At 40.4% G+C, this 14,726-nt stretch overlaps 1 protein-coding gene across 3 annotated transcripts in view; it reads right to left on the reverse strand.

Annotated features, from left to right (window-relative positions):
* The window catches only part of LOC131318111 (MDIS1-interacting receptor like kinase 2-like), a 78,848-nt gene that overhangs the window by 848 nt on the left and 63,274 nt on the right, over positions 1-14,726 (reverse strand). For 2 of the 3 annotated variants that reach the window (XM_058347931.1, XM_058347930.1), the window contains exon 2: positions 101-678. In XM_058347931.1, coding sequence (XP_058203914.1) covers positions 101-410 — 310 coding nt within the window. In that variant the 5' untranslated portion in view covers positions 411-678. Of the gene's footprint in view, positions 1-100; positions 679-6,389; positions 6,591-6,703; positions 6,881-14,726 lie in introns of all 3 variants that reach the window. The other variant, XM_058347932.1, reaches the window with a different exon arrangement.

The raw sequence follows: 14,726 nt of genomic DNA on the forward strand, positions 1-14,726 counted from the left end.
AAAAAAAACACGCCAACAATGTCACATGTTAGTTCTCACTCATGAATCAAACTAGCCAACCAAATGAAGGATGGCCCTTTGAGCACTAATTAAAAGTTACCTAGAGCAATGTATCCGAATGTGCCTGCAACCGCAGTCCAATTTGAAGAATCAGGCTTCAAAAACCTTGCCGTGCCAAAATCTGGGACATGAGCCTCCATTTCCGAGTTCAACAAAACATTCTTGCTCGATATATCCTGATGAATTATGGGAGGCACACACTTATGATGCAAGTAAGATAAAGCATGAGCCACCCCTTTCGCTACATTCACTCTCTTACTCCAGTCCAACTCCTTGGCATCTTTCTCTCTTCTCAAAAACGTTCGCCACGCTCTCCACGTACTTGCAAACCAAAAAAGTGTGCTTTTCATGGTAACAGAAGCCGTAGAGTTTCACGATGTTCTGGTGCCTTATTTCTGTCAGCCATATTTCTTTACCAGCCATATTTAAAACCGTTTCCTTCCAGCTCTTCAACCTTCCAATAACCCAGTCTTTCACATATTTGAATACTTCTGATTTAGATTTCCCAATAATGGATGGCAGCCCCAGATACCTCCCTCCTTGGCTTTCAAAACGAATAGAGGCCAGCACATCTGAAGGCTTGCTTTTCCACATCCGCTCCTGATAAGCCTGAAGTCCCTGCAGCACAAGCAGAAATTGCAAAATGAGACAGTGATCAAACAAAGAACCTGACAGCATCAATAACAAAAAATAAAAACAAAAAATCCCATAATTGTTGGAAACGTGCAGGATCATTGGCGTAATCAGCTGCTACCTGTAACTGTGAATAACCAAATTCCTGAAATACCGAAGGATAAAAGAACAGAGAGAGGTAAGGGGAAAAGGTCAACACATTCCTGAGAAGCTAAAAGTTGAACTAATTAAAAAAATTGATATAAATTTTGTTAAAGTGGTTCCATCTGAAACACAGATCTAATAGCGAGTCAATAACGATGAGCGATATGATTCTAATAAGAAAGTGCCAGAAATTGCCAAAAGGAGCAGAGATTGGCAGAGTAACACATGGGTTATAGATTTGAATAACCGCTGATTACCTCTACTAACATCAGCTAATTACCCCAACTAATCACTAACTGAATGAAACTAATCACTAACTAAACGAAACAAACTCTAACTAACTCTCCATTAACAAGCTGACGTGGAAAGCATTCCTTTGGTGAAAGTGGGAACCACAGGAGCTGATATAGAAGCATTTGAGCTGAGCCAAGGCTCAGAAGCTGAGGTGGAAACCAAGCTTGTAGCTGCAGAAGCTGAGCTGAGATCAGAATCCTCTACACACCCCTGCAAGCTCATGGGAGGATCACCAACCATGAGATTGGACTTGAGAACCTGAAATCGAGATACTGAGAGTGGCTTTGTAAAGATATCTGCTATTTGGTCCTCAGAACTAACATGAGACAAAACAATGTGTTTACTGAGCACTTGTTCAGGGATATAATGATAATCTATCTCTATGTGCTTAGTCCTGGCATGGAAGACAGGATTAGAGGCAAGGGCCATAGCAGATTTGTTGTCACAAAACAAGATAGGTGGTGATGACAAAGGAATACGTAATTCAGAAAATAGCTGTACCAACCAAACCACATCTCCAGCAGTCTGTGCCATGGCCCTGTACTCAACCTCGGTGGATGATCTAGCCACTGTATGTTGTTTCTTGGCACACCAAGACACAAGATTAGAGCCCATAAAAACGCCAAAACCAGTAGTGGACCTTCTATCAATAGGATCTCCTGCCCAGTCAGCATCAGCATAGGCCGACAGAGACAAGGGACTGGAAATAAAATGCAGACCTTGATGCACTGTACCCTTGATGTACCTGAGAATCCTTTTGACAGCGATAAAGTCATTCACCTTTGGACAATGCATATGTTGACAAGCAACATTCACAGAATAGGAGATTTCTGGTCTGGTTAAGGTCAAGTACTGTAAAGAGCCCACAAGAGTTCGATACAAATGTATATCATCAAATAAAGAATCAGGATGTGGCACACCAGGTTTGACAGAGGCAGGGGAAGCACTTGGCTTGCAGTCAATCATCCCAGCTTTATGCAAAAGCTCAGTGGCATATTTGGCTTGTGACAAAAATAAACCAGAAGAAGTGGAATGAACTTCAAGACCCAGAAAGTAATTGAGAAAGCCTAAGTCTTTCATTACAAACTTTTTACTGAGAAGACTGATGAGATCAGTGATGTAGGTAGAATTACTACCTGTAATTACTATATCATCCACATATACCAACACAATAGTAATGTTGCTGGCTTGAGGCAAAAGAAAAAGAGAAGTATCTGCCTTGCTAGAGCAGAAGCCGAGCTCAATGAGATAACTGGAGAACATAGCATACCAAGCCCGTGGAGCTTGCCGCAGTCCATAAAGAGCCTTGGAAAGCTTACACACATAAGTAGGATGAATTGGATCCTTATACCCTAAGGGTTGCTTCATGTAAACATCCTCATTAATAACACCATGTAAGAAAGCATTTGAAACATCCAACTGTCTTAAAGACCACTTATGATGAACAGCAAGACTAAGAATCACCCTGAGAGTTGGTTGTTTTATTACTGGACTAAAAGTCTCAATAAAATCCATGTCGGCTTCTTGCTGGTTCCCATTGGCCACAAGCCTTGCCTTATATCGAGCTACAGAACCATCTGAATGCTTTTTAATTTTATAAATCCATTGGCAGCCTATGATATTACCATGTGTAGGAGGAGGAACAAGATGCCAAGTACCTTGTTTAACCAATGCTTCATACTCTTCTGCCATGGCTTTTTGCCAGACATGATGATGAATGGCATCAGAAAAATGAGATGGTTCTTTAGTAGGTAAAGAAGACACAGAAGTAAACAAAGAGAGAGGATGTCTAGGTTGAAAATTCCATTCTTAGATCGAGTTCGCATAGAATGAGAAGGACCTGGTAAGACAATTGACTCGACTGAATGAGAATTAGAAGAGGGATGAGAAGAGCTAGGTGAAGAAGAAGCAACAACTGGAACTGAAATAGAACCAAACTGAATAGGAAAGGAAGTATTTTCAAAAATGGGTGTTGGAACAATAGAAGAAGAAGAAGATAAGATAGGAGAAGCTGGGGGATTTGGAGGGGCGACTGTAACAAGAATATCTGTAAAACTAGTAAGAGGAACTGTAAATGTAGACAAATCTGACCCAGTCTGGTGTGAAGAAAGAGAGTTAGACAATAAAGTAGAATAAGGAAAATCATTCTCAATAAACCTAACATGTCTTGAAATGAAAACTTTCTGAGACACAGGATCCAAGCACCTATAGCCCTTAGTAGCAGGGCAGTAGCCTAAAAACACACATGGGGTTGACTTAGGATGCAACTTATGTGAATGATATGGTTTTAACCAGGGAAAACAAGCACAGCCAAAAGGTTTGAGAGTAAGATAATCAGGTTGAGTATGAAAAAGAAGAACAAAAGGGACTTGAAACTTCAAAGAAGAATGAGGAAGCCTATTAGCCAAGTAAACTGTAGTGAACAAGGCTTCAAGCCAAAACTGAGAAGGCATACCAGCTTGATGAAGAAGAGTAAGAGTAGTATCCATAAGATGTCGATGTTTCCTTTCCACCACACCATTTTGCTCTGGTGTGTGTGGACAAGAGGTCTGATGAATGATACCACTAGTGAGGAAAAGATCAGTAAGGTAGTGATTAACAAACTCCTTTCCATTGTCAGACCTCACAATCTTTGCAGTAGTGTGAAACTGAGTTTTCACATAAGCTTTGAACTGAGTTAGGGTTAGCTTAACATCAGATTTGTAGTGTAAAGGAAATAACCAAGAATATCTAGTACAATCATCTATAATGAGCAGATAATATCTAAAACCTTTGACAGAAGGTATAGGAGCAGGGCCCCAAACATCCATATGCAATAGATCAAATGGGTGAACAGATTGTGTTACAGAAAGAGGAAAACTCAGTTTGTGACTTTTCACACTGTGACAACTATAACAAGAAACATCAAATGGCTTTGTAATAGGCAAGTCAAATTGCTTTATTAAAGCTTGAAAAAGAGGGAAACTTGGATGACCAAGCCTCTGATGCCACAAAGTGGCAGATGAGGATGGCACAGTCTTATTACTATGAAAAGCTATAGGAACCTGAGTAGAAGCAAGCTCAGAGCAAGTCTGGATAGGATAAAGACCCTTGTGGCATGGGCCTTGGTATAGAATCTGATGAGACTGGTTGTCCTGAATGACATAACCAGAAGAAGTAAAAGTTAGAGAACAATTGTTATCTTTGGCAAATTGAAAGACAGAAAGAAGATTTTGAGTGATGGCAGGTGTGTGCAAAACATTAGTTAAATGAAATCTGGCACTTGGAGTAGGTAAGACCCCTTTTCCTACACAGGTAATAGGTAATGACTTACCATTCCCAACCATCACACCAGCTCCTGCAGTGTAAGGCTGAGTTTGAGTCAGATTTGTAGCATGTGGAGTTACATGGTTGGTGGCCCCACTGTCAAAATACCAATTCTGAGACGAACTAGAAGCAGAAACTCCTGAAGATGGGGCATAAGAAGTAGAAAAGGCTGATGGACCTGAGGAAACATGAGAACTGTAGCCACCATTCCCACCAAAACCATCAAATCCTGAAGAAAACCCCTCTAAGCCTGAAGGAACAGGAGGACTGTAGCCACCAAAGCCACTATGATAATCTCTGGGATAACCACTGTAAGAGGATGGAAAACCAGACTGAACAAAATGAGCTTGAGGTCCTGGGTGAGTAAAGCCACGAGATTGCTGTGGTGGTCCATAAGGAAACTGTGGTGATGCAGAAAACTGAGATGGATGTTCAGATCTCCACATGTTAGGCTGATGAAACCCTGAGGAAGACAAATATCCTTGTGGTGGAGGAGGAAAGAATGTGGACTGTGCATTTCTATAATAACATGTACGTGCTGTGTGATTATCCTTTCCACAAATTTGACAACATCCTGGCTTAGAAAAGGGAACAAAAACTTGACCTCTTGGTTTATTTCGATTGGAATTGAATCTGGTTCCACCCTGTGTAAACTGAGGAAAGTAATCATTCTGAGAAAACTGTGGCTGAAACATAGGAACCTGTGGTTGAACCATTTTGTGGAAACGGAAGTGTTGGTGAATGAGAGGGGGGAATCACAGAACTAGAAAAAGATCCAGACCTTGGTACCATGGACCCCTGAGAAGAATTACTTGAACTAGCAATACTGAGATCCTGCAGCTTTTGAGTAGCAACAAAAACACTAGTGGCACTAGAATCTGAATTGGTGGAGGACTATGAGTTCCATCAACATATTCAATAAAGCCGTTGGCACGAAGAGCATTCAAGACTTGCGTTTTCCAAAGAAGATAGTTATCAGAACTTAACTGGATTTTGACAAGTGTGTGAAAGTTCGATACCAGAAACGCCAGAGATGGAGGCATGGTCACAGCAGTTTGATTCGTCATAGCAGATTCACTCGAAGGTGCAGACATTGTGTTGAACAGAAAAGAAATCCTAATCTTGATCGCGAAGCCCTATTCTTGAACTTTGAAACCCTAAGTCGAAAGAGATGAGCGTGCTTGAGTAGAAACCCCAGAATGAACAGACTTTCGTCCTTGTTGCTCTGATACCAAAAGGAAATTCTGAATTCTTCACAAACGAAACTAAACCTCAAGAACTGAAAAGAGAAAAGGAAAAGAAGAGAGGGAAGGGAAAGTGTTTCTCATTTCATTTTTCTGATTCTGCCGTACCAAGATCAGGCCCTCAAGCCTTTATAGATTTGAATAACCGCTGATTACCTCTACTAACATCAGCTAATTACCCCAACTAATCACTAACTGAATGAAACTAATCACTAACTAAACGAAACAAACTCTAACTAACTCTCCATTAACAAGCTGACGTGGAAAGCATTCCTTTGGTGAAAGTGGGAACCACAGGAGCTGATATAGAAGCATTTGAGCTGAGCCAAGGCTCAGAAGCTGAGGTGGAAACCAAGCTTGTAGCTGCAGAAGCTGAGCTGAGATCAGAATCCTCTACAGTAACACATGGGTTGAAGGGAAATAGTTGCTTGGGACTGGGCAGAAGCTATGGACTTTAATAGGAGCCAAACTAAGAAAATGCATAAACTATTGGGATCAAGATTACTCGAGTTGGCATACGACAATGTCCAGCAACAGCACAACTAGAGATTTTAAATCCAATGATTGATGATCCTGTAACTAAGCTACATGATACCTGTACGTTTCGGGTACATTTAACTCCAGAAGCCTGACACTGCTATTTCCAAAAACGAAATAAGCTACCAAACAACTCAAAACCTAGTAAGGGAATGCACGACAGACACTCACTGATGATGGTATAGAACTTTGTTGCTACTCCTGTGGGCGGTGCTGTATTTGGGGTTGATTTTGTAGTTGAGGTTGCTGCATCTGAGGAACTTGCTGGGCAGACATGCTTTGAGGGTGAGACTGGGGATGAGGTTGTTGAAGTGGCGGTTTTTGTTGTTGCTGCTGTTGTTCAAATAATGTCAACTCCTCTGGATTCTCCCACTGCATGTCCATTCCAGAAAGCATTTCGACACCCATTAGAGAGACAGAAGAAACTCCCCAAGAGCAAGATTTTGATAAAAACTCCATACATTATGAACACAGAAGTTCCTTACTGTGCTTTGACCAGTTGAGCTATTATAGTAGTACTTGTAACCATCAGGGGAGGTGTATTCAGTCCAAGCACATTTTGGAGGAGCTACTGCCTGCGATATTGCAGGAACAACCGGAGCAGCAGATGTGGAAGGAGGCACATATGCCGCTGCAGCGATGGAAGGGGAGGTGGCAACTGTCTGTGGTACCATGCCGGCCCACATAGTCTGCAGCAAAAAAATTCTTATCAAAGTACCCTAAGGTCTTCAAGAAAGAAAGCTTAGACACAAAGTTAAAACAGTATAACTTGTTTGAGAGATACTAAACAGTATAACGAAAGCTTAGATGGGTTCTGTTATTCTTCTTGTTGTAAATTCGTTCTCAACAACTGATGCCAGATCAGGAGCGCTTAACCTGCACCGCCATTATATACAACCAAAATTTATAGTTTCCTTCAGGATGGTCCAATTTCCCCAGAAATTACCTAAAGGAGCACAATAAGCACGGGCAGAGCTAGCTGGTGGGAGGAGTGGCACGTGCCACCCCCCTTTCAGGAATTCCATATATATATATTTGCGTGAACACCGTTAAATAAAACTAATTTATGCAAAATACACACAATATGTTCTTTACCCGAGTGGCAAAGTTGTATGGCAAATTGGCAATGATGCTCCATGCGCGAGACCTGGGTTCGATTCTTTCTGGTAGCATTTCTTTTTCAGTTCTTCCAAAAACTCAGCTAGTGCTCTCTCATTAAATTTTTGCATAAATTTCCACTTGCAATTTCTCTTATTAATTGGAGAGGAATGTGACCCATTTGGGTATTAAATTTTCACCAACAAATTTGGTATTTTTGCTGCTTGTTTCTTTTTGGATTATGGTGCATGTAAATAGACATATAAAGTGAATTATAAAACATGTCGATTTACATAATTGTATGAATAAGTTATGGTTTAATCCTTTTTCTACACTTAGGGTGGAAGAGGGATGCCCCATTGTCCTTGGCATCCCTGTAAGTTTGTCAATTTTTTTTTTTTGTTGTGCTTGCTATGGGAGAAAGCAGATGTGATAGCTCCCCCTATTGGACCTATTTATTTTATTTTGTGACAGTGTTCCCTAAGAGAGAAAGCGGGATACACCGGCTCCTCCTTTTAGAGACTTGAACTCATGTCGTCGGCAGAAGGGAGAAAACAAGAAGTAGCAGATTCCATGAATTCAATTGGCGCCACCCCCATATACAAATTCTGGCTCCGCCCCTGACAATAAGGGAAAAATGCCTAAAGCCGACAAAGTAGATATGAGCAATATTCCCCTCAACCAATGTGGAATTATCCACATCGTCAAAGCCCCTATTCCCCCATACCCTAAGGTTACGTTGGATCCAGGATGTGTGAGGGATTTAGGGAGGGAAAAGAAAGATGAATTAAAATGCTAAATGTATTGGCTGATACCCTCTCGCTTGAAAAATCCATCACCAAGTAGTACCTGTTGTTTGTTTGCCTGAGAACTTTGCTGTGGCATTAAATTCTGATTTGAAGGTTGCATCAATCAGCGGAAAATTGTTGTTGAAGCTGAGAAAATGCCTACTGAGATGATTGAAAACTTGCCTGGAGATTTTGTTTCTGTTGAGATAACATCTGAGCAAACCGAGAAGGTGATTGTTGGAGTGACTGATGCAGTTGCTGCTGAGCAGGAGAAGGTTGCGTCCGCTGAGTTAATATTCATCGGGAATTGTTGAGCAGATGAGGCACCCCGGTTAACCTGAGAGGCTGAGAAACAGTTAACTATTGCGATGGCAAAGCCTGAGTGAAGGGGTTTTGAGCAAAGGGCTGGGTCCGCTGGGAAATTGGCAGTTGACCAAAATGCTGGAGAGGTGCATTGGGAGTCAGCATCTGGCAGTTGACCAAAACTAGTTCTATTTCGTGGTTATAGTCTGCGAATGTGCTTTACAGATATTGATAAGAGGTTCTTTTTTGCAACATGTTGCGGCATGGTGTCTACGAATGATTGTCTGAGTTCAGTTATTTCAATGCGGTTCGGTATTCCGCCTGATCACTGCATTGTACCCGTTATTGGGTGAGTGCGGATTGCTTTCAAAATTTGTTGTTGCTTTCCCACCGGTTCTTTATTACCTCGAAGGATCCTCCCTATCATTGAAGCCTTTAAAAAACAAAAAAAAAAGAGTTAAACAAAATCTTCAAAACAAAAAATAATAATAATTTTTTGCAATACTAACGTTTGGTGGTAGCTGATCAGTTGTCCTAATTCTAACATACGGTAGGTCGGCATCGTAACCAACCCGTAATTCATGATATAATCATAAGACGCGTTGCAATAAGTACTCCGAACACAATGTATATCTGGGAGCCCATATGATCCCTCATACGTATTCGATATATCGTTAATGGGCAGTTGGCGTCTAAGCTACTCATTAACGATATACATTGTGTTTAGAGTACTTACTGCAGCACGTCCTATGATTATATCATGAATTACGGGTTTGGTTACGATGCCGACCTACCGTATGTTGGAATGAGGACAACTGATCAGCTACCACCGAACGTAAGTATTACAAAAAATCAATTTTTTTCTTGTTTTGAAGATTTTGTTTAACTCTCTTTTTTGTTTTTTAAAGGCTCCAATGGTAAGGATTGGATTCTACGAGTTAATAAAGAACCAGGAGGTAAAGTAATAATTTTAAATTATGGATTTATATGTAATTAGTTGTAATTTACATTTAATCTCTTATGTAAGTAGATTAGGAGATAAGGGTTTAATATGTAATTACTGTTTACATTTGTATAAGTATAACGTAATGAGAAATAAACCCTAACATTTTGGGTCTCTATTCCATCGTCTAAACTTTACATGGTATCAGAGCACACAATCTAGTGACAACAGCGATTGGCTCACCTCGTTGAGTCTTGTAGGCAATCAATGAACAGATCTGTTCTCCAACCCACCTTTCTGATCGTTCCTAATAGGGGTGATACCGGTCCGGTTTCGACCAATTTTGGCATATTTTTCGGTCGAAACTGGTTTTATTCGGTTTGAGATTTTTATAAACCGGAACCGGTTGAGATAATACGGTTCGATTTCAATCGCCTCAACCGGTTTCGGTTCGATTTACTCGATTTTCATTCATGGGCCAGATTTTGGACCCAACACGTCAAAAAATCCGCAATTCAACTTACAAAATATCAACAAAAAACCCATAATTCAATCCCTTTTTTTTTTGTATAACAAAAAAGAATCAATTTTGAGCCCAATACATAAAAAAAAACCCATAAAAACATAATTAAGCCCATAATATATATATATATATATATATGTATGTATGTATATACGGAACGGTTCAAGAAACACCCTAAAAAAACACCCATAATCGTAATCTCATAGTTTCCGAACAAATTTTTATGATCCGAACCGTTCAATGTGTGCAGAATGTGATTTTAAGAGTGCCCGCGAGAAACTAGCAAAAAAAATGACCGGAAAATGTTTGATTTGAGCAGTTTTTATTTGAACCATTCAATAAAAAACTGTTCGAAACTGTTCGGATCAAGCCATTCTCGGTCATTTTTTTTGCTGATTTTTCACGAGTATCCTTAAAATCACGTTCTGATCACATTGATCGGCTTGGATCATCAAAATTTGATCGGAAACTATGAGGTGTTTTTTTTTGGTGTCCCCGGAACCGCCCTGATATATATATATATATCTGATTAATTTTATATAATAAATATATTTATTAGACCAATATACACCAAAAGGGTGGGTAGTCTAGCAGTAAAGAGAGGGGAGATCCTTTTAGCCTCAAGAGTTCGATTCTCCTCCCATATATATATATATATATATATATAAATAACTGGTCCGGTTTAGACCGGTCTTTAAAACACATGAATTAGATCGAAATTATTTTTCCAGTTTATAAAATTTTATATACCGGAACCGAATCGAAATTATTGGACCGGTTTTAAAAATTCGGTCCGGTCTGATTTTTTCAGTTTCGATCGATTTTCTGGTCTCGGCTAATAGCCCTAGTTCCTGATGATATATTTGAAGACCTATTAGAGTTGTGATTTCCGATGAACTCAGGTCTTGAGTTCCGATCGTTTTTTAACGTCACCCATACTCATTGGAGACTTGTCGGCTACTTCCGACGTCGTCTGGCCTTGCTGACATCGTCCTTGCTCCTACTGCACTTTCTGACCAGTTCCGACATCACCCCAGTCGATCCCAACCAATTTCGACGCCATACAGTCAATTCCGACGCCGTACAGCCACTATCTGTCTTTTTTCGAAGTTGCTCCACACTTGTTTGCCTCCAGTTCAGGTTTTTTTGTATTTTTTGGAGTTAGGTCAGATCTGGTTGTCTTCATTTGGCTTGAGTAAGAGTTATTTACACTGGTTTGAGTTTGGGTCAGAATAATCAAGCTTTTTTCGAACCCTATTTGTCTTATTCTACATCGTTTGTCATAATCTGGTGTTGAAATGTCAAAGGATAAACAAAAGGCTTCTGCTAGTACAAATGATGAGTTAAGTCGTGTAGGGCCTCTAGATAATTTTTCTCTGGATATTTGCCATATTAAGTTGGATGGTTCCAATTATTTCATTTGGTCTCGTACTTTTACTTTGGCTATTGAGGCCAAAGGGATGTCAGAGTTCATTGAGGATCCTGTTACTCCACCTGTTGAGGCGGTCGAACTCAAAAAATTTAAATTTCGGAAATCCTTAGTCACGACCTAGTTGTTTAACTCTATAAGAGTTGATATTCGCCATACTTTCCTACTGCTTGATACTCCACATCAGATTTGGACTACTGCAGCCCAGACTTATTCTCAGCAAGGTAATGATGAACAGTGTTTTGAGTTGAGGAAGAGGCTCTATACATTGGAGCAAAATCGTCGTTCTGTTGCTGTGTATTTTACTGACTTGAATAGAGTTTGGGGGGAACTTGATTATTAGCAGGGATTTCAGGCTGTTTGTACTGTAGATGTTGCTAATTGGCTAAAAATGATGGAAAAAGAGCGTGTTTATGACTTTCTTGCTGGTCTTGATCCGGAGCTTGATCCGATTAGAGTGCAGGTATTGGGTCGTATTCTGTTTTCATCTTTGACAGAGGCCTATTCTATTGTTCAGCAGGAAGAGAGTAGGAGGGGTGCTATGTTGCACCCTCCTATTTCTGATCATTCTACCATGGTTGCTACTCCTTAGGGTCATTTTGGTTTTGATAGTAGACCTATTCTCCAATGTGGCAAGTCCTAATCTGGTACTAGCAGCGAGCCTTCTAATCATGCGTCACTCCAGTGCGATTATTGCCACAACACTGGCATACCAAGGATTTTTGTTAGAAGCTACATGGCAAGCCCTCTCGTGGGCGCGGGAGTGGACGCGATGGCCATGGTCGTGGTTCGATGCGTTCTCGATCCCAGGCCCATGTTTCGGAGTCTGCAGTTGGCACTTTGCCTGATTCTGGGTTCAGTTCTGGGATTCAGGTGTCATCTGATCATATTGGTGGTTTCTCTCAGGGGGACATACAAACTCTCAGGCACCTTATGGCTCGGGCAGATTCTCTATCTATTATAGTTTCCTCTTCCATAACAGCTCCTACTTCATCCTATTTTGCTCACACATGTATTTCGACTAGTGCATTTATTGCCTCTTCTGCTATTTTTTTGAATTATAGATTCTCGTACCTCGGGTCATATGACTGGGTATTCCTCTGCATTTGATTTTTACTCTACTTGTTCTGGTAAGGATAATGTCCAAATAGCAGATGGGTCATTCTCTAATATCTCAAGGAAGGGTTCCGTTCACTATTAACCCTCTATTTCTCTCTCTTTAGTTTTACATATTTTCAACTTTGCCACTAATTTTATGTCTGTTAGAAGCCTTACTCGTTCTGCAAATTGTTCCGTGACCTTTTTTCCTACTCACTGTGTCTTTTAGGAACTGGATACGGAGAATGTGATTGGTAGTGGTAAATTACATAGTGACTTTTATTTTTTGGAGTCTGCACCTCATCCACTCATGTCATGTAGTCGTGCTCTGCAAGCAGATACGGGTTCAGCTCTTACTATGTTACATCAGTGGCACCGTAGACTGGGTCATCCCTTCTTTGAAAGTTTAGAGAATTTTTTTCTTAATTTAATAAAGCATTGTTCTAGGAGTCAGTTTTTTTGTGAAACCTATGAGTTTGAAAAATATAAACATTCATTTTATGCACCTATTAATAAATGGAGTGCGTCTCCTTTTACCGTTATCCATTTAGATGTTTGGGGTCCTTCTCGTGTTACATCTCTTAAAGGTTTTCAGTGGTTTGTCACTTTTGTTGACTGTTATTCTCGTGTTACTTGGATGTATTTACTTAAGTCAAAAAGTGATGTCTTTTTTTGTTTTAAATCTTTTTATGTCGCACTCAATTTGATACGAATATTAAAATTCTTCGTAGTGACAATGGGAATGAATATATAGATAGGAATTTTAGGGCATTCCTAGAAGAAAAACTTTTCAGTTAAGTTTATCCATGTAGTTAGGGGTGTGCACGGGTCGGTCGGGTCGGATTTGACCCCGAACCCGACCCGACCATGTTGGGTTACAAAATTTCATACCCAAAATCGAACCGAACAGGTGGTAAGAATCGTCCGTGAGCTCGATTCTTTACGTCGGGTCGGGTTTACCCTTCGGGTTGGTCAAGTCGGGTTCGACCCCCTCGGGTAAGGAACGCACTAACCTAAAACTCGAACCAAAACTCGTTTTTTTTTTTTTTTTACAAAACCCAACCCATACCCGACCGAAGCACCTGTTCGAAGCCGCCCGAGACCCTTTGGGTCGGGTCGGATTGATTGGGTTGCGGATTTTTTGCATACCCCTACATGTAGTACAGCTAATATCACTAGCCTTGATTAAACCTTGCAACAACAAAGCTTGATAAACTGCACTCCCCGGAATAATCCTCTTCTCCAAGCTTAGTTGTATAATTTTTGGTTGTCTTTCAACCAACGACGACTCCCAACCCATTTTTTTTAACAAAAAAATCCATCACGCTGTTGATCTTATCCTCTGAAGAGCTCATACAACCTGGATGCATCTTAAAAGCAACAGAGTTCTCATCCTGGGTCCAACCCCACTTCTTATAAACCTCAACCTTCTTCTCCCATGTAGATTACTCACCCCCAATAACGCAAGAATGGCTGCCATAAACTGTTTTTTCGAAAAATTAAACCCCATCTTCTTAACTTCGTCCACACACTCTCTAAACCGATTGCTGTTTGCAGCGAATGCTTTAGGTTTGCTAATCAACAAAAGCCGAATATTGGCATTGGGAACACCTACTTTTTGCAGAATTTCAGTATTGGGTATCACATGACTTAGTTGTTCAATCAAACAAAACCCAAACCGACGTCTAATAAAAGCTAGCGTTTTCTCTTCGGATTGAAGGAACTCACCAAATAAATTGAAAGATGGGATGATTGAGTTTTCCAAGCTTCTGTTCAAGATAAATGATGACATAGATGTTATTCTGGCAATTTCTGTGCTTGAAAGGCCTTTGGATTTGAGATGTTCAAGCTTGGGCAAAAGGGTACTTTTGGGGATCACGTATTATCACAGGAGGGTACTTTCTAATGGCACTGGAGATCTGGGTTTGGGTGAATCCATGGTTCCTGAAGAATGCCAAGACTGAGTCAGGCTTATCAGGAGTTTCAAATTGAACATACCTCGATGTTGAGAGAGCTGTGAAGGAGTGCTGATTTGAAGATTTATCCATGGGTTTGAGGGATGTGGAAAAAGGGTGGGTTTGATGATGGCAATAGAAAACATAGGTTGGAGAAGCTTTAGCAGCAGATATTCCATTTCGTGATTTGCAGAAAAACTTCAACATTTGATGAGATTTCAGTATTTCAGGCAGAGGAGGAACCAACTTACCTTCGCTACAATGGAGATTTCCACAAGTTTGGAACTTTGTAACCCTCTTTCCTTCATGAACCGTAAACCTTCTTTGTGGGCTAGTGAAGTGAAGCTCTACCCATTTTATATGGAAGAAAT

This window comes from Rhododendron vialii, chromosome 2a (assembly GCF_030253575.1).
Source record: "Rhododendron vialii isolate Sample 1 chromosome 2a, ASM3025357v1".
NCBI classification, from domain to species: Eukaryota; Viridiplantae; Streptophyta; class Magnoliopsida; order Ericales; family Ericaceae; genus Rhododendron; species Rhododendron vialii.